Source organism: Netta rufina (genome assembly GCF_964035555.1).
Source record: "Netta rufina genome assembly, chromosome: 21".
NCBI classification, from domain to species: domain Eukaryota; kingdom Metazoa; phylum Chordata; class Aves; order Anseriformes; family Anatidae; genus Netta; species Netta rufina.
In genome coordinates this window covers 10,126,231-10,149,299 of record NC_140145.1, presented here as the reverse complement: position 1 = coordinate 10,149,299, position 23,069 = coordinate 10,126,231, and the positions used below count along the sequence as shown (strand labels likewise).

General features: G+C 41.2%; 2 protein-coding genes across 3 annotated transcripts; one reads left to right on the top strand and one right to left on the bottom strand.

Moving 5' to 3' along the window:
- Positions 1-650: 650 nt before the first annotated feature.
- On the bottom strand, positions 651-4,972 carry PIGW (phosphatidylinositol glycan anchor biosynthesis class W). Of its 2 annotated transcripts, none has more exons than XM_084299964.1 (2): positions 4,911-4,972; positions 651-4,742 (listed from the first exon to the last, which is right to left on the bottom strand). In XM_084299964.1, the coding sequence occupies exon 2, from the start codon at positions 4,726-4,728 to the stop codon at positions 3,208-3,210; it is 1,521 nt and encodes a 506-aa protein (XP_084156090.1). In that variant the 5' UTR covers positions 4,729-4,742; positions 4,911-4,972; the 3' UTR covers positions 651-3,207. The 2 variants fall into 2 exon arrangements, with proteins under 2 accessions (XP_084156090.1, XP_084156091.1); XM_084299965.1 differs by lacking the exon at positions 4,911-4,972 and having other exon boundaries at positions 651-3,557; positions 4,197-4,775.
- A 48-nt stretch (positions 4,973-5,020) lies between these two features.
- On the top strand, positions 5,021-22,979 carry MYO19 (myosin XIX). The gene is made up of 25 exons (XM_084299720.1): positions 5,021-5,101; positions 5,228-5,356; positions 7,198-7,342; positions 8,112-8,260; positions 8,496-8,609; positions 9,374-9,506; positions 9,758-9,827; positions 10,188-10,290; positions 10,495-10,591; positions 11,094-11,170; positions 11,564-11,654; positions 11,857-12,028; positions 12,316-12,389; positions 12,485-12,606; positions 14,024-14,137; positions 14,531-14,707; positions 15,572-15,718; positions 16,198-16,305; positions 17,145-17,215; positions 17,614-17,723; positions 19,630-19,793; positions 20,285-20,414; positions 20,601-20,686; positions 21,031-21,336; positions 22,269-22,979. Exons 2-25 carry the CDS (start codon positions 5,345-5,347, stop codon positions 22,395-22,397), a joined length of 2,901 nt encoding a protein of 966 aa, XP_084155846.1. The 5' UTR covers positions 5,021-5,101; positions 5,228-5,344; the 3' UTR covers positions 22,398-22,979.
- Positions 22,980-23,069: the final 90 nt, after the last annotated feature.

Sequence of the window (23,069 nt, the reverse complement as noted above, 5' to 3'; positions counted from 1 at the left end):
TTCTTAACCAAAATTCAATAAATTAATAAAGAAGCTGGCATTTTAGCAGCATCTTGCCTTCAGTGTGGTGGGCATGGGCTCATGCGGGCACCCCAAACCCTGCGTGCTCAGGGTTACACGCACATTAATAAAAGATGCATGGAAACTACCATCCAATTTTATCATTTATCCATGGAAAAGGGCTTTTTGGGCTGCTGGAAAACTCCTCGCTACCTACACAACAGGGAAGCGACAGTGCCTCGGTGCCACTGCGTGTGCGTGCCCATCTTCTCGCCTGGCAGAAAGGCCTGTGCTTTCAGCCACGGGAGCTTTGAAATAGGATACCGGCTGAAATCTTTATTGTAATATTCCACTTCAAAAGGGACCTGACTGGGTTGGAAAGGAAGGCGTGCTGCTGTCTGAATTAAAAAAAAAAAAAAAAAAAAAAAAAACGCACTTAAAACCAATGAAATTTGGTAAGGAGTAACTGTTGTTTAAGGAATAACAAGCTTAAGGACAAATGTAATCAGCCCTACATTTTTTCTATCCCGCAGCCCTACAAAAAGGTCATTCAATGGAATTACGGCACCAAAGATGAAACAACTTCTGTTTTCCCAGTACTCTGCTTTACAATAATTAAAGTCAGTGGCATGCTATAGTTCAACCATTTTAGCCTTACTAGTTGAAATATATTCAACTTTCACTAATTATATAACATATTTTGATTTATTTTCACATATATCTGTAGATCTCTGAGAGTTTACTCATCTAAACACACCCAACTGTGAAATGAAATGTAGTGCCCTTGTCCCTGCCAGCCACTGAGCTAGCAGGCACTGAGGTGCACACAAAGAAAGTGTCTCCAGCATATCACGGTGCTAACTTCTCTTGCATCTTTTTGAGCCGATACAGTGCCTTTCTTGTGCAGATTCTGTGACCAAAGATGGCTTGCTTGCATTTCGTGGTTCTTGCAGAAGCATGGTTAATTATCTGTATCTATTCATAGCCTAAACATTCAGAATTAATAACTGCCGGTTGCTTCAGGGCAGAATTTGCCACGTTGGTTATTGACAATAAGTAATGGGAATTAATTGTCCTTCATTAATTCAGTGGTGAGCAACTGACTTCAGACAGCTTTAAAAGTGGGAGACTGCCACACAGTGCTGCGCTGTTCTCATGCTGTACTCATGTGCTATGGTCCCCTCAGCTCACCAGCACTGCTACAACCACAGCTCCAGTCCTGCAACCAGCCCGCTGCCTGCACGCAGCTCGCAGGGCTCTGCACAGACACAGCAAACCTCCCACGGAATTTTTGCTTCGTGAAATGGAGTTGGCGTCTAGAGAGTTTGCTGCTTGTCCAGACACAACTCGGCTTTGTCACACCCAATTAACGCCTTAATTCTGAATCACGCTGGGAGACTTGTGCTCGCAGGTAGAACTCGTTGCAGGTCTTGTGCTTCAAACAGTTCAAAAATTAATATCCATGAGTAGTTTTGCACAAATGATTACTGCCATTCAGTTTGCGATGGAAGCCTTTCTTCCCTAGGCAAGGCTAGGAATTGTTTTCAAATAAATTACCAGAAAAACAGTTACCAGGAAACTCTGCTACAAACTATGATAATTGTTTGTAAGACAGGGTTGCCTACTAACGGCATCTGCCTGCTGTAGTAACTGCAACTAGTACGATACAGGCTGATTTTCTTTAATTCTGAAGACTATCTGGCTAGAACATGGAAGTAAAGAAGCATAAACTCAGCATGTCCACAGTATATAACCTTCAGTCATCATCTTTCCATTGACCAAAGCCTGAGAGAACCCCATAAATTCAAGAATATTCCACAACATGTCTGCCTTCAGGGATCTGATTTAGAGGCTTAATCTCCCTAGGTTTTATGATTCATTGCATTCAACAGACAAGGAAAAAATTGAAATATGGCCCATATGCACTCCTGTAACTCCACTGACATTAGACATCCATCATCAACTAGAGTTTGTATTCCGCTTCTGAAGTATTTCTATCTCCCATTCTTGAATTCCTCATGATCTTTAAATGTATTTCTCTTCTCAACAACTTAATGAGGTCAGGAAGAACTGTCACAGTTAGGAAAGTGAACAAAAAGGGTGTTCTACTCTGAGCTTATGGGAAGACTGTGATAGATGGAGAAACTGAGCACCTCTCCTACCAATGCTCTGCTGGTATCCTGCCCCCCTGCATCATGCTTCTTTCCATTTGACACTGTTTGCTAATAAGAATTCATACAGAATGTTCCCACTAGAAGACAGCTCGGCTGTCAAAATACAGTATTAAATCAGCTACTGTTTAAAACAATTTTATAGACAAATATATGAGCCTTGAGTACTTTAAAGTAGAGTTGAAGACCATATTCTACCGTGTTGCTAAAGATGAGCTGTCACATGTTGGGATGCAGGTTGGGGGTGAATTGGTTTTGGTTCTTTGTATTTTCTTATAAAAGGCTGTGCAGCTCTTATTATCTGCACCACAAATTCCACCAGCTGCTCTATGAATTCATCGGCAGCAGAGCTTTATCATTCAGAGCATCGTATTTAGATAGGGTCGTCATTTTTATTCATCACTGAGGATGAAAATAAAATTTAGCTTTAATTCAAAGGCTAATTTAGATTTCAGTCTATGATTAACATTCCACATACAATTACTGCCATCAAAGTCAAGCATATGCATAAATCCTTGCAGGACTGGGGCCAAAACACTCATCCAATAGATTTTATATAAAGAATTATTCTTATCTATTATTTATGCAAGGGCCTGAACTAGCTAGCTCTTGACACAGCTGTCTATATATAAGTACTCATTTTCCTACTTTTCATCTGGCTTCTCCTCTACATAGTGTTATCTAATCTTACCAGCACTTGGATATAAACATCCCTCTTGAACCCACAGTTCACTAGCCATAACATTACTCTTCTGCATATATGTTTATAGAAACAGTGTAAGTATTCAGCAAACGATCTCAGAAACCAAGTTTTCAGGAAAATGGGCAACATCTCCAACAGGTAACAGTACCAATTGTATAATTTGGTAAAACAAAACCTAAAAATAAATAAATACATATAAATAATGATTAAAAACTGTCATAAAAAGCTATGCTACAAAGTTATAAAATATTGTATTTACATATCATTAAAATACAGTTTTAAATTTAATTTTAAATAAAAAAGTTTAGCTAGTCCCCTTAAGACAGGGTGGAATCACCAGAATTTTAATACTATATTTTTGGCATGCAATATATACATAATTAAACAGTTAAAAAACATATATAAATGCAGAATACATAATGTAAGTGCAGTTGTGCTGTGGATCGTATCTATCATTATATTCACAATACCAGTCACAACATTTGCAAGTAAGAAAAACAGTAGCTGATTTTTATTAACAGCACTAATCAGGCAAGCGTGTGACAGCTCACTTTCCCTTCTGACAGGCACAGCCTCCGTTTCATCCTTTTTACTGGCGTTAGGGGGCTTTGCAACACTCCAGCAGGAGGGCACACTGGAGCCCATCACGAGAAGCTTTGTGAACAGCAGCACGAGATCAGTCACTAGGAAGAAGACAAAGAAAGTCAGGCAGTGAGCAACGACCCATATGCAGTACGACAGATTGGCCATGCGGCGGGACACGGGGTCTGCGTGTGCTTGTGACAGGTGAAGAAGCACGAAGAGCACGAGGACGGTCAGCAGTAAGGAACAGACTGCTTCCATCCAGTCCTTGACTGAGTTTCTGTGCTTCTTCAGATAGAGCCCTACTTGCACACTTGCCATGTATATGGCTAGATATCCAAAGAGAGAGAGCAGGCCTTCCCTGTTGGCATTGAAAAAGCCAACCCTAGTGTCTTTGCCGTCGCTGCCGTGCAAGACAAATGTCTTCAGAGGAGTAATGTTAAGAATAAGCTGATAAAGTACAGCGAGATTCACAGCCACAATCCAAGATTTATTTGTTGGAATTATGGCTAAAAGTAGAGATGCTGCAAGCCTCACAAATGCTAAGGTAAAGAAAAAATTCCAATGCACTCCATACTCTGAAGTATGTTCCTGATACTCGATAGATTTAACACTAAGGAGTCGTCCAACGCCAAGGAAAATCAATGGCCAGATGGAAAAAAACTGCTTGGCCAGATGGGAAAATTTTGCTTGCGTCACATATGACTTTTGTCTAACTTCAGGACAAACAAGAGCATTACCGAAAATGAAAGCTCCAACCCCCAAATCCATAACACCAGTTCCATAGGTCTCAGCTTTGGCATATCGCCGTGGGAACTGCGGGAAATCCACTGCTAAAATACCGATCGATGTCAGCACGTTGACATAAACACGTAACGCTGTTATTGCTGGAATGTATTCTGAATCCACGTACGTCCTCTGGAAGTCTTTTACAATTTGCCTGAAAGGCGCTCGGGTATCATGTTTTCTTTGGCTGTATATTTTAGAAAATATTCCTGCACAGATGGCTGCAATGATGCTTGGCGGAAAAAAGATGATTGGAGACAGGACTGTGCAGGAGAACAGGAGAGGAGATACCAGCACAGCGAAGTCCAGCAGCAGGCTGCATGTCCTTGACCTGAGAGGCTTCCCATTGTGCAGGTAGTACAAAATCAAGAGGAGCCCTCTGCAAAGCAGGCAGAGTGGAGCTAGAGGCAAGCCCAGTGAAACTTCCAGCAAGCTCGTTCCGTTCAGGTTACTGATAAAGGCTTCTTTCAGCTGTTTTTGTGACATCCTTCTTCCCTGTGCTGGAATCAGAAGCATGAAATAGAGTCAGTCAGGGGAAGGGAAGGGAAGGGAAGGGAAGGGAAGGGAAGGGAAGGGAAGGGAAGGGAAGGGAAGGGAAGGGAAGGGAAGGGAAGGGAAGGGAAGGGAAGGGAAGGGAAGGGACAGGGGGTGCCCTTCCCAGCCCCCACCTCAGCTCCCCGCGCCCCTTCCTCCCGCTGAGGTAAACCCGGGCCGCGCTCCGCGGCCGCACTTTCGGCGCTGGGCGGCAGCTGCCGATCCGCAGCGCCCGATTCGCCACGGGGCAGCCCCGCCGCGGCTCCTCCTCCTCCTCCTCGTCCTGCCGCCCTTCCTCCCGCCGCCCCGGCTGCCCTCGGCCCCGGTGAGCAGCCCCTTCCCTTCCCTTCCCCTCCCCGTCAGAGCCGCTCCGGGCAGCCGGGGCAATGAGTAAATCCCCGCAGAGCACCGCCCGCAGCCGCCCCGTGCTGACGCCTCCGCTTTATTTCAGGGCTCCTCGGGGGGATTCGGGTGAGGGACCCCAGAGCCGAGGCCCCCGCATCCCAACGCCGCCGCCTTCCCGAGGGCTGGGCGGGCACAGCCGCAGCGCCGCGCTGTAGGAGCCGAGATGCCCAAGCAGGTAACGAGGAAACCAGGAATCGTGTTGGTTAATTAATTTTTTACTGCAGGAATAGGAATGCTGGCTTGTTTCCGGCCAGTTAAGATTAGGTAACTGCTAACGCTTATTCACTCCTAGTTCAGGAGCTCGGCTGGATGTATTAGCCGTGTGGGTTTGAGCTGTGCTGCTGACACCAAGACGAGATTTTTGGTATGCCATTAGCATTAATGGGGCAAGCATTAATACTTACAGCAAGCATATATCCTGAAGGGAAGCTCTTCAGCAGAATGAACCAACGCATGAGCTGTGCAGTGGAGCTGTCACAAGCCATATTTTCAAAAACTGTTTTTCTTCTGGCTAAGCAATCACCATTTCTTCTTGAACGATGTTGAGAAAAAGGGTGGAGGTGAGCAGAAAGCAGCTCCTTCTCAGGTCTTGCAATATCAGTGTCACGATAGGCTCCTTAAGAACTTGTTTGGTGCCAGAATAATACAGCGAGCATGTGAGAAGGCAGAGGAAGAATGGGCAATTGGCAGAAACGCATCTTGTCCATGGGGTATTTCATAGCTGTGTCTGTTCTCCATGAAAGCTGCAAGCTTCTAATGCTCATTCAGAGAACAACAGAAATCACTTTGATAGCAAAGCTTAACTACGTTGGCTAAGCATTTTTTTCCTTGATATGTAAAATTTTCTGTTACTGGAAATTAATATCTTATGCTGTCTGCAAAAGATAATAATGCTCCTAAATGAGTACGTTATTCTTGCTTTTTTTTTTTAGAAATGTGTTAATGAGGTTTTGTGGTATATTTTCCTTTTTGTTAATGAGCTTAGCTCATGTAGTGAGAATGCTGCTAACTGAATTTAGCACTTTTTGTGCATAAACAATGTGATACTGTTCATTAACTTGGTTAACTTGTAAAGAATTGCATAGTTATGCTATTAAATACAAATGAGTAGGGTTACTTTGAAGGAGCTTCTGTCAAGGAGAAGGGGAACAGTAAAGGAATATCCAGAATGTAAAAAACAGGACTGGTGTCTTTTCCCTTCTAGCCCAAAAATAACAAGCAGGACCTGAAATCTCTTCTGCCTAAGTTTTCCATTACGTTTCAGCAACAAATGTGTCCTTCCAAGTAATTCTGTCAAGGACACAGGAGCCCAGAGGCTAAGATTTAAATACTTCCAGTGATTCAAAGGGGTCAAATCTTCAACTAATAGTCTTCACCTCTTAAAATGCTACTGTTTCTCTCCTCTGGCTGCAGTGCATGCACTCTGTAACTTCAGTCCTGGGGCTCTCAATCTCTGCTGTACAAATGAAGGTCTCTCCCAGGAAAACTGCTGTTGTGTTAGACCGCTGTAGCTTTTAGCTCTGCCTTCACCTCTGCAGCTAGTCCTTCCTGCTTCCCTCTGACCAAGGCAGTGCTTGCATTGAATGCATGACATTCATGGGCTTAGAAATACACCATTAAAAACACTGTACAAGTGTATTTGTGCTGAATGACCCGGACATTTGCTAGTGCTAGATAGCGTGAGATTAAGGGCACGTTCTTTCCGAGTGCCTTTGCTTACAGCCAGAGTTGCCAGCAATGAATTCAACCTACAAACAGCGTTGTCAGCCTGCCAGCTCTCACATGCCAGATAACACTTTCTAAAAACAGACTACACCATGGGAAGCATTGATGCAGGGGGAGGATATTGCTTTCAAACTGGGAGGAACAGGAGCTCAAATATACTAACTTATGATTCTTGGTGACCGTGAACTTCTGTTATATGGAAGCAGTAGAAGAGCTATAACCTCTGGGGGATGAGGTGAAAGTCCAGCTGTATTCTGCCTTGGACTGGTGCTGACCTAACATCCTCTCTAGGTAAATGGCCAAAAAGAAGATTCCATCATCCAGAATGACCTCAGTGAATCATTTGAAGAAGAGGTTAGAGCTTTTCTCAGTGATGAAGAGAAGCTGCATCTTTTTGATGACCTAACAAAAGTTAATCCAGTGACAATGACAACAGGTAAGCAGCCAGCCAGGAGCGGCATCTCCTGAGGAGTCACTTTCCCTGGTGTCTGCCAATACCTATCATTAGCGTTCTCGCCACGTTCATATTATCCTGAGCACAGTAGTTAAATATCCAAAGCCTATTAAAATTAACTGAGTCATGTTTGACTTGGTTGAATTTTTCTTTTTCAATACTGTTGTTGTAGTTAAGCCATACCGATCTCTCAGCAAGTTCTGCCTGCAGAACTCATGTTTGTGTTGTTGCTTCAGGTGGCATGGGGTTGTGGTTGAGACTTCATGCTTTTGAAGGACTCTTGGATGACCTTGTGATTGCAGTTGTGGTTTATGTGAACTTATCAGAAAACAAGGCTCTGACTTAGATTCAAAACATGCCCATGAAATTAGTTTTGAAAAGTAAATTTCTCATTTGACTTTTAAAAGCCCTGTTGAGACAAGCTAAGACCTGCTCGTAGGGTAGATGGGGAATTATTGCCTCTATCTGTTCTGCAAATGAACAGCTCTGCTTTCTAGGACTTACGGTGCAAAACCTCATAAAAGCACAGGATTTAATTAATTGAAGGGTTAACATCCCTTAAACTTTTTAAAAACAAGGGCAACTTTTAAAGGCATTTTTATTTATATTATTTCTACAGATCTTTCTCGATCACCTTCTCATTCTCTGTTAAACATAATAGATAACATTTCTGAAGATTTTTGTTACAAATAGGAACAGGAAGAGTTGGATATACTTTTCAAAAGACACTAATAGAAGGTGTATCTTTCAGTTCTGAAATGTCTTCAAGCAAGATATACTGTAAACTTGTTTTATACAAATGCTGGCTGCAGCCTGGTGGCTTTAAACCCATTTCAGCCTATCTCCTGCCTCTATTCACCCGAGCTTATGAGAGAGTACCATGTTGCAGTTCGCCCCCAGGTAATCCTTATGTTTGAAATAATTGTCCTCCTGCAGAACCCAGATTTCAAGTTCTTCAAAATCTCTACATGAGCAAAATAATTCTAAAGGATAAAACCCATTTCTACTGAAATACGAGTTCTACTAAAAGAGCAGTACTATTTTCAGATAAATGTGTGAAGACCTTTGCTGCCCATTGCTGTAGAACTGTGTAATTACTGTTCTCTTAAACATGAATATTCTGTTTTACTGCCAGGATTTAAAACCTCACATCTTTGCAGTGGCTGAACAAACCTACAGAAATGTTCAAAGCCAGATAGACCCCATAAACCAGTCTATAATTGTTAGTGGAGAAAGTGGTGCTGGGAAGGTAAGGAGATTTTTTTCTATTGTCCTGACATTGTTTTTATGCTTTGAAATTTGGTAGTGATTTGTAGTGCAAAGTATTTCAGTGAGCAAGCAAAGAAGAAGAAAAAAAATTTCTGACAAGAGCATGTAGCCAGTCTGCTCTAGCAAGATTCTCTTGAAATATGCATAAAGCATTAAGTGATCACTGCAATCAAATAGACTTAATATAACTACTCTCTAGGTAACATCTGTCACTTCTGGAAGGGCTATATTTGAATCATTTGATAGGAATCGCACCTGAGTTAAAGTCTCAGCTTAGTCTGTTAGGAAGCTATTATCTCAGCAAACCCTATATAAAGACTTAAAAGAGGTAGGAAACTTCAGATCCTATCCTAAGCCCTTCTGTAATGATCCATTCCTATTCTGCAAAATAACTGAGGATATTTTTAAACCTGAGAACAAAACGATTTGCTGAATGTTAATGACTCAAAGTCCATTCACATTCAATTCATGTTAAGGTACTAGCTATTAATTCTAGCTGAGCTTCCAGATGGTTACATCTCAGTAAAACTGCTGTTCAGCAAAGCACTTCAATAGGATTTAAGTGTGTCTGTTGCACATAAGGATATGCACAGAAAGTTTCTGCTGAACTAGAGCTATAAACCTGACATAGTTACTCTCCAGCATCACCGCCAGCTGTGTTTTTGGAAGCTAGCACTGTTTCACTCACTGACATAACTAATGACAGTAAGAACAAAGGCCTACTGTCAAGTCTGTCTCTTGCAGACCTGGACATCTCGCTGCCTTATGAAATTTTATGCTTCTGTTGCTGCTTCAGTTACCTCCCCCAAAGACAATGAAACTGTGGAAAGGATAGAGAAGAGAGTGTTGGATTCCAACCCCGTCATGGAAGCATTTGGTAAAAGTAGCTTTTTTTTAACAGCAAAGACAAGTAGTGGCCACGGTGGGCATTTTCTTTGTTAATATACAAGTCTAAGCTACCTCTTGTTCGTCTCCTTAAAAGACAAACCCTTCAAATACTGGAACTGTATAGAAATCCCCCTTAATGTCTATATGCCCCGCACAGAAGAGTAAAACCACTCTGATTATGCTGTATATGATTATATATTATGCCACTCTGATTATGCTGTGTCACTGGTAATTTCACAGGAAATGCATGTACCCTGCGGAATAATAACAGTAGCCGTTTTGGAAAATATATCCAGCTTCAGTTAGACAGGTAATAATTACTGTTTTAAAAGCTTATCTACTGTCTTCTTTCTTTAAGTTTTTACAAACCTATTTCTAAAGTCTGCCAGAGAATATTCAATGTCTTTATCAATATTTTCATTTGCTGGCAGTTTATATATATTTTTTTTTTTTTCTGCTAGCACTCATCCTGATATCTAAAAGAGAAATGGAAAAACAGAGATTCATTTAAGAACTCTGAATAAACTATTATATTAAACTTGCACAAAACTGAAGGTGGACTGCAGGGCATTCCTAGTCAGTCTGTATTGTGACAATAGAACACTTATCAAATGGTGAGGGAACTTTGTTAAAATCTTTGCTTCTTTTTTTTCCCCCTCTTTGCCTCTAGATTCCACCATCTGAGCAGTGCCTCCATTCAGACTTTCCTTTTGGAGAAGACAAGAGTTGCCTATCAGGCCCCCAATGAGCGAAACTTTCATATTTTTTATCAGGTGTGTTCAATTAATTTTGCTAGATATTTCTGACAAACAGTGGGTATGAAATCACCAGATTTAGCACAGTTGCAACTTCCAAACAGTTCACCTGTCTGCCATACTTCCAAATTAAATGATATCCCCAGTCCCTTATTCTTCCTTGTCTGTGAGATATAAATACCAAAGGCAGAATCCGGTCATTACCTTGTTTTCTGTCTCCAGATCACAAAAGGTGCCACTGCAGAGGAGAGGCTGGAATGGAACCTTCCAGAAGGGGCTGACTACCGCTGGCTGCCAAACTCTGAAAGAAATTTAGATGGTAAAGATCAATTCCACAGACTGGCCCTTAATAACAGCTGTAACTTTGAAGGAAGGCAGGCGAAAATGCGTCTGTCCCATTAAATCCCATGACCCAGGTTGATCAGCCAACAAGCTCCTGGTCTGGCCTCAACAGACATTTTGCAAAGCCACCAGCATTAATGTGATTTGGTTTTATGTTCTAGTTTGCACTGTCAATGGTTTTCACCTGACTTGAAATAGTGGTTTCTGGCCTCGCGAATTTGCATCACTCTGTGGTTATGTTTAGAAACTGTCTCATCTTTGGATGTGCTTCAGCAACCTGCTGCCTAACTTCCAAGCCCCACAGAGTTGGTGTTAAGCCAGTGACTTGGTTCTCCAGCTCGTCCTCTGGGATTTACCTAAAGAGTGTCTGGCTTTCTTGATCTCCTCTGACAATTCCAGCTAAACTGGACGTGGTGGAGAGTGTTCTGCATGTCTGCATGCATGGCTTCCTTTTGAATAACACCTGTTTGGCTTTTCAGAGGACTGCTTCGAGGTGACCAGGGATGCAATGTTTCACTTGGGCATTGACCGCTCCACGCAGAACAATATTTTCAAGGTCAGGTACAATGCATGGTCACCACGAGGCTGACAATGATGTTTGGAATGTCTTTTTAGTGTGGGATTTCTACAGAAGTAAATCTGTATCAGTGTCCAGAGCATGGGTTGTTTGGTATTAGATGCAGCAATATCACCTGGCGAGCCTGCAGCTACACGTGATGTTGCATAACCAAATATTAGTTTTTAAGTAAAAGCCTGCACCTGTGGGCTTTAGATTTCCTTCAGTAGCGCAGCACTAGGAATTACTGTAGAAGCTTGGAATCTACTTGCTTTTTTTGTGTGTAGAAATGTTTTGACTCGCCCTGTTCATATGCCAAGGGCAAGGCTAAGAGGATGCTGCCTTGGAGGAAGAGCTGTGTTTTAGAAAACTCAGTGCTTGATTATATTGCAGGTGTTGTCAGGCCTTCTCCATCTCGGGAATATTCAATTTTCTAACCCATTGGATGAATCTCAGCCTTGTGAACTAGAAGACAAAATCAAAGGTGAGGCAACAAGCATGCCGTACTCTACAGAGTACCTTCTTCTGGGTTTGGGTAAAAAGATCCAAAATCCCACATTTAAGTTAGTGAGTTCACAGAAGTGCCATTTTGTGGTATCACCTCTAGACCTTCCATAACTTTAAAGGGGCTGCATTCATTTGACACTCCAGATAATCTTCCAACATTTTTTTTTTGCCTGAATAAGATTTTGTGAAGATCACTGGGGACTTGCTGAAGATACCGGTTGAGGAGCTACTGGAATCATTACGAATTCGAACAATAACTGCTGGAAAACAACAGCAAGTCTTCAAGAAGCCATGCTCTAGAGCAGAATGTGAGACTAGGAGAGACTGCCTCGCCAAAGTGATCTACGCTAAGTAAGGCTACGCTGCTGTGCCAATCCATTTAATTTTTGTGAGGGAACAGGGAGGCCAAGGAGACTTACTTTCTCTGGCTTTTGCTTGGACACAACAGTAGTATAACTCTGCCTTTCCCTCCTGAGACGCCCTTGATTCAGTCACAGATACTGACATAGCTACAGTATCTAATAGATTTTCAGAGAACTGCTATTTAACGTCAGCCAGGCAGCGTGTCATAACTTTCTTGCTGGATCAGTAAGAAAAGCAAGCTCTTTTCCAACTAATCCAGTTGTCATTGTCTGCAGATTGTTTGAATGGCTTGTTTCGGTCATAAACGAAAGCATTTATGCAGATACATCAGCGTGGACCAGCTTCATAGGTACGGTTATTCATCCCTGGTTTAACTGAGTTTAACCATAAGTCCTTCAACCTACTCCTAGACCAAAATGCACTAGCTCACCATATTCTTCCTAGGTTTGTTGGATGTTTACGGTTTTGAAGCTTTTCCTGAAAACAACTTGGAACAGCTTTGTATTAACTATGCCAATGAGAAACTGCAGCAGCACTTCGTAGCACACTATCTGAAAGCACAACAGGTAACATTCCACTAAGAGCAAATGTCAAACAGCATCATAACCATTCACTAAGTATAAAGTTTCTAGACCTGGACTTAGTGCCAGCACAGAGAACCCAACAGAATCTTGTAATCTGAACATCACTGGTACGTGGTACCTTGTGGAGGCCTTCTGCCACGGGAGAACAGCTCCATAAACCCAGTTGTCTTGCCAGTGCCTTTAAGGTCAAAAACATTGCATATCAGCTTTTTTCTTCAATGAGAAAGTACAAGACTTGTCTTTCACAACAGAGAAGGTATCTGTTCCATGCTAAATACATTACAGTCACTTATCTAACTGGGCATGCCCTGCTAATTCAAGTTCTCATCTGAGTGCTCTGAGAGCTACAAAGCCCCTGCCAGACCTGGAGTGCTTCTCTAATAGATGTACTCCTGTCCTGGTTGAATTCCTCCACATTACACATGCATTACCCCAATGATCTTTGCCATTAACTGGAATCTGGGAAACTGTTTTCTTAATGGCACCAACATGATGGCACCTTCTGCCTCACAGCATAGTTATATCAATTTATTGAGGACAATAGCACCTCTTTGCCCATAATTTGTGCTTTCATATGCTTTTTCTTTTTTTCCCCCCACCTACCTTCGTTAGTATGCCAGGGGTTAATGGTCAGTGAAGACGGAAATCAAGTTCAAGCACACGGTTACTTGCCTTGAAACTAATTCACGACCTCTGTTTGTAGCACTCCTGCCAATGCCTGCCTGCCCTCTTACCTCTCTTGATCTGGCTGTGTCCCAAACCATCTGAATGCCATTAGTGGCTATGCTGAGCAAGCTCTTGGCAGGAGACTTTTAAAATAACTGTCCAGGGCTTCTGCTTGTTAAGCACTCCTGACAGTTTGTTCCATAATTTGGCGTAAATATTGTACAAACTGCCTCAACTGATACCTTTTTCCATTTCCTTTTGGATCAGGCTTTATTTAAATTGAGCCAAGTTAGTGAAGTCTGGCACACAATGGCAGGTTTAGGGCTGTGTCCCAGTCTAAGGAATTCTGTGTATTCCTTGCACTTCAAGGGAAAAACCAGTCAGTACAGCCAGGAGAGGCTTAGTGTCTATTTGTCTTAGTGTCTTGGCCTCTGTTTACTTTGTAAAGCAGCTTTGCAATCTCACTAATAAATCTAAATTTCCCAAATAATGAAATAAACTGTTCCAATAGGAGCTGCTGCTACATAATCAAAAGCTACTTGGGGTAAAATATCCTCAGCTTTTTTTTTTTTCTTAAGATTTCCACTGAACATGAACTGGTCTTTGAATAAGTAGGCTGAGTCTGTGATTAACTTGTTAAACAGTAACTGCATCAAACTGTGAAAAAAAACGTGCAGTTTTTTGAGCTCTAGTGCCCTCTGCTGCACAACAGCCAGTTTCTCTCTTACTTCAGGAAGAATATGCAGCTGAAGGCCTACAGTGGTCTTTCATAAACTACCAGGACAACCAGAACTGCCTTGATCTGATCGAGGGCAATCCTCTCAGCATTTTTTCTTTGCTGAATGAGGTAAGTGGACACCTACACTCCTAGTGCTTCTGGCCTAGTTGCCTGCCTTCTGTCCCAAGCCACCAAAGAAAACATGAATGCTAAATTAGTATGAAACTTGCCAGCTACAAAATTTCTGCAGAACTTACCTTTTGAAACTACATGCTCATTACAATCATGACATTTCTCTGTCCTATTCAGATTTTTTTTTTCCACTGATCCAGGATGTTTTGATTCAAACATGAAGCTTCAATTATATCTTTTTCCCCACAGTATTTCAGGGCTTACATACCAAGAGCAATTCTAAAACTAAAATGGCTATGATTTTAATTTAAAGTTTTAGCTTTTAATTATTAAAGACAGCTGGTTTTGACTAATACAAAATGCTGCAATTTTGTCTTGTCTGTTATGCAGGAATGCCGTTTGAATAGATCCTCTAACCCTGACCTGTTTCAAACTCGGATTGAGAAAGCCTTGTCTGATAATCAATGTTTAAGTCGAGACAAATTTAGCAAGAAGCCTAACTTCATTATTTCACATTATGCTGGCGAAGTCTGCTATCAGCTGGAAGCAATGGTGGAGAAAAACAAGGTAGATGTTTTCAGAATCAGCTGTTTAAAAACAAAACCTTGTAGGCCAAAAGAAATTTTAAATTAAAACATCACTAACATGTATATTCAGCAACGTTTACTGAATTTGCTCACCTTGCTCCGAATAAACCATTCAGGCCCTGTAGAATTGGATAATGTCCTTGGTCTGCTTTTCAGTGAATGGTCACGGGCACAAGTAAAATCTTTTTTAACAGACCTTTCAGCTGAAGATTAAGTGGATCACGTATTACCAAATCAGTGCTTCTTCTGTTCCTGAGACAATGCAGAAGTGTTAATGGCATCAGGGCATTTATATAGCCATAAATATAGCACTTAGCCTCATAAAAAAATCAGATAAGTTTATGAGAAACAAGAGCATGGATGTCACCGAAACTCAAATTTTGGCCTTGTTGTGCCATCACAGCACAAAAGAAATAGTCTGTAGACTACTAAAACTGTAGTCCCGTAACAGTTTTTTCATAATCAGAAATTACAGCAAATGATACTATGGTGATGGAAAAAAATAGCAACTCATTTAAAAGGAAGACTTTCTAATATTTGTTGCAGACTGTGCAATTGGGATTAAACTAGTCCTTGGATTTCTAGCTCACTTAAGTTGTATAAAAAGAAAAACATTAGGAGCAGTCATACATTTGACTAGATTTGCTAGATGTTTTGCCAAACTATTTTCTGTTCTCAGATCTGACTATGAATGAATGCATGTAGTCAGATTTGAAACTACAGCTGTGGTTAAGTCACACTTGGCATCCGAAATACTATTCCGTTTATTTATGTGGAATTTTTTGAAATCTTCAAAGCTTTCTGCATAAGGCCAAATGCTAATGAGTCATGTTTGTGTTTGCAGGACCCCATTCCACCAGAACTCATCCATGTTTTGCAGAATTCTAAGGACCCTTTGCTCCAAAAACTATTTCCTGTGACAGAAACAAACCAAAATAATGTCAGAACCCAGAATAGAGCAGCTGTTATTACGGTGGTGTCAAAGTTCAAGGTACATTCTATTCAAGTTTCTACTTTCTACTGCTGTCTTAATAACTAGATGAGAAAGCAATATAGTTGGAACCAAGATCAGTAAATGTTATTAAATGAGATGGCTGTAAAACTGAAGTAGTGTCAGGCTTCTGATATTCTCTGGGTTTAGAGTTTTAAGTCACTCCAGTCCTAGCTTTTCCTTTAACAGTTGGGCATCTGCCTTTATTAGGCTTCTTCCTACTTGTTCTTCTTGATGGGTTAGCTTCAATTGCTGTCCCTGGTACAGTTTTGGAAACTTTCTGAATTTACTATCAACAATTTTTAAAAGCATCCATAGAGTGGAATTTTCGCTCAAAATGTCCTTAAAGAACAGCTCTGCTAATACTAAGTCTGTAGAGCCATTCTTGCAAAAAAAATGTTTGTTTTTATAGAACTGTGATTAGCAAAACTACCTATGGAGGAGGAATCCCTAATTATACCTGTATTTGTTTTCTGCAGGGCTCACTTGAAAATCTCATGCAAATTTTGAATAGCACCAAACCACATTACATCCGATGCATCAAGCCTAATGCTGACTGCAAGGCACTGACTTTTAAAAGAGAAGAGGTAATTCTTCAAAAGCCTTTATTTTTTTTTAATGGTACATTTCAAAAGAGCTTTTTCTCCTTTGCAACTTCCAAGATAAATGTCCTTTCAGAATCATTGATAGTGCCTCTGAAATGGCACCAGTAAGCTCAGCAGCTTGTTCAGATTCAACTTACTTGTTGCTCTGTGAGAAATTCTCTTACCAAAGTGCTCGTAGGTCATTTAGAATGCTGCCTTTGCAGTCTGCAAGGTAGATAAGGGTGATCTGGCTGTTGGCTGCCCAGGTCACACAGATATCCTCACAGCGCATACTCACAATAAAAGTTTGCTTGCTTCTTCTGGTGTCTGGTCTGGAAGGGCTGCCAAGTTAGATGAGATCAGCTGACAAGCATGTCTTTGGGAAAAGAACGGCAGATGCTAAAGCTATAACTAGAGAACCTTCTCTGATGGGAAAATAAACAGCTGAGGCAGTGCTGCATTTATTTTAAACACACTGAGAATTTGCTGATCGCATGCTAGTGTTAAAATATCAACATTGGGTTTCCATGTTCTGTTGCATTTGGTCAATGCAGGGTACATGGATACCACAAGAAAAGGCAAGAGTGGACTTTCCCTCCATATCAGCACTGCCTTGTCCCTCCTCTGGCTGTTACACAGCGCAGTAACTCAGCAGCCATGTAATCACCTTTTCCACCCTCTCCATTTGTTCCCTGACTGGCAGTGTAGTGAGGCATGCCAGGCACACACTAGCTGAGCTGAATGTGGCTTGGGTTGAGCACATCCCATGCACACTTCACTGCAGCTTCCACAAAGAACAAGACGGTGTTTGCCTACCTAAACCAAGTCAATTTATGTCTCAGGTTCTCAGCCAGCTTCAGGCATGTGGAATAGTTGAAGCCATCACCATCAGTGCAGCAGGCTTCCCTATTAGGTAAGTCCAAACTTCTTGGGCAATGTCTTGCATAATCAATTTCTATAGCAATTAGCAGTATATTATTTATTTCAGAAGTATATTTATTCATGTTATTGACAGCTCAGCATCAATAGGGTGAGGCTTGCTGTTATCATAAACAAGCATAATTCTTGCCCAGTTTTTGTTACAAGCAAAAGTAATTGTATATTACTGGGCAAAAGACAGCCTCCTGAATTTCTTCAGCAAGTTTATAGTTTCTTTCACGTTGGTGACTACACAGGCATCACTTTATTTGCAGTCTATGAGCTGCAATTTTGAAGCCATTCTGCAATTTTTTCCCCTCAAAGGATAGGTTTATTTACCAGATAGAAAATAAATGATACTTGCCTAGATTTAACCCTATTTTTGTCTATCAGGATCTCTTTTGAAAGTTTCACTGAACGCTATGAAATACTGAGAAGATCACGTGGGTACAATAAAAACAGTGTGTGTGGTAAAAGCAACTATCATACTGCCAAGAAAAAAGGTACGTTTCCTTAGAAAATCCCTCTGCTGTAAAATAAAATTATCACTGCACCAAGTTGCTATTACATACATCAGATGCAATTACTATATTCAGCACTTAACAAGACCATTATTCTGAAAATATTTTCCTAATTTATCTACATTGACTTCAATTTCTAATTTGCCTAATGCATATATATATATATATCATGCTCTTTTTAAGACAGCAAATCTTTCATCTTACTGCTGTTTTTCTGTGTACCTCTTCAATAGAAAAATTAGTTATGATGGTGTTTGGGTTTGCCCCCAGTTTAATTTGATTTAGAGCTGTCTCTTAAGTAAACTTGAAAACCACTTACCTTTTTGCTTATATTCCTTCTCCTTCCTTTTGTTTTCCCCACCTTGTCTTCTTGCCAAACACACTGACCTTCTAGCTTACTTGGATTCTGCTGCTTCTTCTGCCTTTTGCAAACTTCTATATGCAATTCTTTTTTCTAAACAAGAGGATGGACTTTAAAAAACATAATCCAGTCTACCAGGTAATGTCTTTGGTACGTGTCACTCAAAGAAGGAGCTCATCAGGTAGTTACATTTAATATTGCAAGTTACTGCAAACCCCTTCCCTCTCCCAGATTAATCCCATTTTCTGGGGTCTGCTCAGTAACCAGCAAACGTAGAAAACAAGATCAGTAAGTACCAGCCTATTTCAGCTAAGTAAAACGGCTGGAAATCTGTTAACCTTGCTGAAATAGAATGAAGTAATGAAGTACAGGCTGGAAAATTACTTACACACCATATCTTTCTCCATCAATTAGAAACCCATTAGTTGAAATGCCTCATTGTGATAGGTTACTACTCCTTTTTTATCTTCAGCAGGTTATAAACTGCAAACAAAATAAAACAATTTCCTAAACATATGGATAAGCTTTTGTTTCCCTTATCAGCCTAACCCTAGCCTCATAGTCACCAGATGTCTTCCTGTAAGCAAGAATTGTTTATATTTGTTTTCAGTACCTTAAAATGCTCTCATCTCCTTAGAAATAAGTACAGCAGAAAAGCAAATAGTGTCCAGGATGGAAAGATACAGAGACCATCAAGTTCCGGCATTGGGCATGCAGAATACTCATGCAGCATTGCCTTGAGCAACACAATCTCTTTCAAGGACAGGTCTGAATTAAGTCTACCTCTATTTCCAAATAGGTTAATCTGGCTAACATGTTTGTCTCATAATGTAAAAATAATTAAAAAAAAAAAAAGTCCTAGAAACAGTTATAATAACCTCTTACTGCTGCAATAAATTCCTGCTTAGTGTGTGACCCTGATTCCTTTAGCTGCTTCTGATACCCTATTAAAGCTGTAGAATTGTGTAGAATTTGTTTTCTATTCCTGCATCATGCAGTACATTAACACTATCAGTCTAACACCTTGCTTTTTGCTCTTTGTTACTAATAGCTTGGGGTTTTGGTTATTTTATCAGATTTTCTTAGTACTGAGCCGCTCAAATCCATTCTCAATTGCATCGCTGTTGCTTTCTAACATTTCCAGGTAGTATACTTTAAACAATGTAAGAACAGCTGAGTCCTCCCCAAATTTGTTTAATTGTCTAGATCTGCCCAAAGTATCATTATCTGTGCTAGTCTGAACAGGCTGCAATGGAGGCAACAAGACAACACCTTAGCACCCAAACTACATCTTAGTTTAAACACGATGAGCTGCCTTTCTACTTGTTGAAAGTAGAAATGTATGGCAAAAATCTGCGCTGTTGCATTGTTTCCCTTATAGCTAGAACTAGAATATCTCAGCCATCACCTCCTCGACTCCTGTTTTAGGTGCATACCCCCTAAGTGGCCAAGTGTCAGTATAAGGACAGTTAGTTGCTCTTGATTTACAAGTTTTGCAATACCTTTTCTTCAATGCTCCATTTGCAGGCAAGACTGCAGTGATAGATGATGACCAAGCATCACGTTCTGTCATTTTTGAGATACTTCAGAATGTTGTTACAGGACAAACTGCTGCTGAGCCAACAGGGAAGAGATCAGATAACACTAAAGTGTACTGCGGCAAAACCAAAGTATTTATGGCTAATTCTGTGGTAAGCATGTTATTTCTTGGCTAACAGTTCTGGAGTGAACTCAGACCTAGTGCTGCAAGTGTCCTCTCAGTTTCAGTTACGGCTTTCCCTGGCTTCAGCTGACACACTTGGCTACTCTTACAGGTCTAAGCAAATTCTTTTTGACAAAAGCAGAGAAAGCACTTCTGGAAAGCTTGCACACTAAAGGGTATAGCCATAAAAGAACCCCCATTCAGTGGAGCTAGTTTTAAGCCAGCTGCTACTGTGACTTTGGGAGCTTCTGCTTTTTCCCCCCACAATACTCTTTTTTCCTCCCTCAGATACTTAGACTTTTCATTTTGATTTATATATATCTAAAAAGCATTAATGACACGCTGTCACTTCAAAAATGTAAGCAGTCTTGGGACACTGAAATGTGTGCGTGTAGGTTTCCAGCGAATAACAAATGATTGTAGAAGGGTTAAGAACATCTGCCTCTGACTATTAACTGCAGGCTTGTATCCCCATTGCAGCTAGAGCAACTTGAAGCTAAACGAGCAGAGGTGTTAAACGAGAAAGCATTTTGCATTCAGTGTTGCTGGAGAAGATTTAAACAGAAGAAACTTGAGAAGGAGAGAAGGTCTGCAACCCTCATCCAAGCAGGTAATTTGATGAGGGTGTGGCTGGGCATAATGCAGCAAGTAACATTTCAGCTACACTGGGTACTTAAAGAGGAAGAATGGATATGCTAAGTGAGCATGGAGAAAGCTTAAGTGACTTCTCTCTTACACTGTGTGCAACAGAAGCTGAGATTCTTTGTACTCACATTTCTTTTAATTAAATCTTCAGCTATTCGTTCCTGGTTAGCCAAGAATCGCTTCCAAAGGATGCGCAGGGCTGCTAATGTTATTAAGCATCGCTGGAGGAAATGGAGAGTAAGTACGTTGGTGCAGGGAAGCATTAAAATTGAGCGACTGAGGCTTTGTACTGTTAGAGAAATAATCTACCGCTGTCAAGTAACTGTACAAAACCAATACTGACAGTTCTCCAGAAACTCTTCTCAAGCTGAAGTGTAGATGATGAATGCTTGCAGGGTGGCAGCTAGAGACTGCAGAATAAACTCATTCCTAATTATCTTTATAAAATGGGAAAGCATCCCAAAAGGTGTCCTATCCCTTATGATGGCCTACTTTTTAGGCTCTTAGCTTTGCAGTTTTAAATTTTGTTCAAGATGCTGGAGAATCTTGTTTAGCAATACTGTTCTGTGTCTCTTTATCAGGCAGAAATGGCTGCTTTGGCAGCAGCAGAACTGGATGAGGGTGAAGAAAAACCATTGTTCTCAGTTCCTGGCACTACAACGTCAGCCAAATCACCTTGCTCTTTGGAAACAACCTGGCCCCTACGTGCAGTAATTCAGTTCTGGCCTCTTGGCCTCGTCCTGGCTGCTGCGCCTGTTACCATAGCGGGACTCCGGAGAGACCTGTCCCTGCTGGCATGCTTGAAAGTACTTCAGGAGAGCGACTGCTACAAGACAGAAAGCAGCTTCCTTGGCTGTGGCATTACTTCCATTAGAGCTCTCCCACAGGTAATGTACCTCACACCCTCAAGTCAGCAGCACACCTAAGGTCTCATGAATTCAGGATCCTGTAACAGTATGGGCTTGAAGTCTGCTGTCAGGCTCCGGTCTTCCTTTGTCCACTGGGTTAGATACGCAAGCATGATGCTGACATCAACAGGTCAAGCTAGACACTGGACCGAAAAGAGACCTAAGCATGAAAGTGCTTGTTAATCTGTCATAGGAATAAACAGAACAAAGCTCTGCTTCAGAAACAGACAGGAGAGGATTCAAATGCAGGCTCTGCTGTTATGTTCTATGTTGGTTTTTTTTTTTGCTTAGGGGGATTAAATTGGTATAAGAAAACACAGCAAGAAGATGTGCCCATATAGAAAGAGGTGCTGCCTATTCCAGTAATTCTATAATAACATCACCATGCAGATGACTGCACGCAGACTAATTAGGATGGAGGGTTTTTGGGGCAGAAGGCAGGGAACAACCCTCCAGTACTTCACCTCCTACTCACATGCAGGACAGAATTAAAAACCATTTACTAAAAGCAAGCCACGGCCCACATCAGCTTCTCTGTGAGGTTGCACTCCATTTAGAGATCAACTTGTCCCTGTTTGTTAGATTTTTGAGCTTGCCTAAAATCATGCTTGCAAGAGTATAACTTGTGCACGGTCACAATTACTCTAAGTAGGAAGACGTAGTACCAACTAAATACTCAGATCTTGAGTTTAAGCTACCTTCAGTGCAAGTTGTGGTATTGATACTCTTCACAGTAATCACTGATCTTAAATCAGTTTGTAGGATACCCCTGCAGGTCTCCCTCTACCCTTAGTCATATTTAACAGTTGCTTGTGTACTTTGTGTACTAGGGCAGTAACCAGTCTGAATAGCCAAACTAGCTCATAACCCTGCAAAGTATCAACTGACCTCTCCACCTCTTTTCCTTCTAGGGCTCTGTCAAGTTTCACTGTAAGAAGTCTCCCCTGCATTACGCAAATGTCAGTCCCCACACAGCTGCTTATTCTATCACTGGATTTAACCAGATTTTATTGGACAGAAAAGGACTCCTTCCAACCTAAGTTTTGGCCATCTGCACATACTGAACCTTTTCATTCCGGGAAGGACTGCTGCAGGCTGCTGCTTTCAAATTACTCAACGTCCGTATCTGCTGCTACCTCAGAGCTTTCTATAGTGATGCATTGTATATATAATATAATATACTACAAATTCAGAACACATGGGGGATATTCCTCCTCCCACACACGCACATATTAGAGGAAATAGCACTATGAGAACACTCAACATAATTAAACTAGATCAAGTGCTTTAAACAGTATATACTTGAACAGAACTCTTCTGGCACTACAAGGGCAGAGCAAGAGGCTGGTAATGAGACAGCAAAAAAGGCAGACCTTTCTGATGTGTGCTGCATTCTCGTTGGGAGGCACAGCTAGTCAGACTGATCGCAAACATTCAGAAACCTGTGACTGAGGAAGTAGCAGTCAGCTGTAACACTACAGGCAGACATCTCAGGGAAAAGCAACACTGGACTGTTTGCTTTTTATCTGTAGGACCAAAATATGCATAATCTCACAAGTGCCATGTGTTTCTAGCACTACTTAGCCATAGCTGAGGGGCCAAAGTTCTCCTTAGGGGTGCCAATACCATCTTTTTGTTGTGTACGTGGGTCTTGAAAACATTCAGCTCTTCTGTGTAGGCCACTTTTAAATAAAACTGTTAAGTATCTTGTG

Excerpts from the sequence above, each read along its gene's own strand:
- PIGW (XM_084299964.1), bottom strand. The coding sequence starts at position 4,728 with ATGTCACAAAAACAGCTGAAAGAAGCCTTTATCAGTAACCTGAACGGA.
- MYO19 (XM_084299720.1), top strand. Across the intron at positions 11,655-11,856 it reads ACTAGAAGACAAAATCAAAG|ATTTTGTGAAGATCACTGGG; the intron begins GTGAGGCAACAA and ends TGCCTGAATAAG. Across the intron at positions 12,029-12,315 it reads GCCAAAGTGATCTACGCTAA|ATTGTTTGAATGGCTTGTTT; the intron begins GTAAGGCTACGC and ends CATTGTCTGCAG.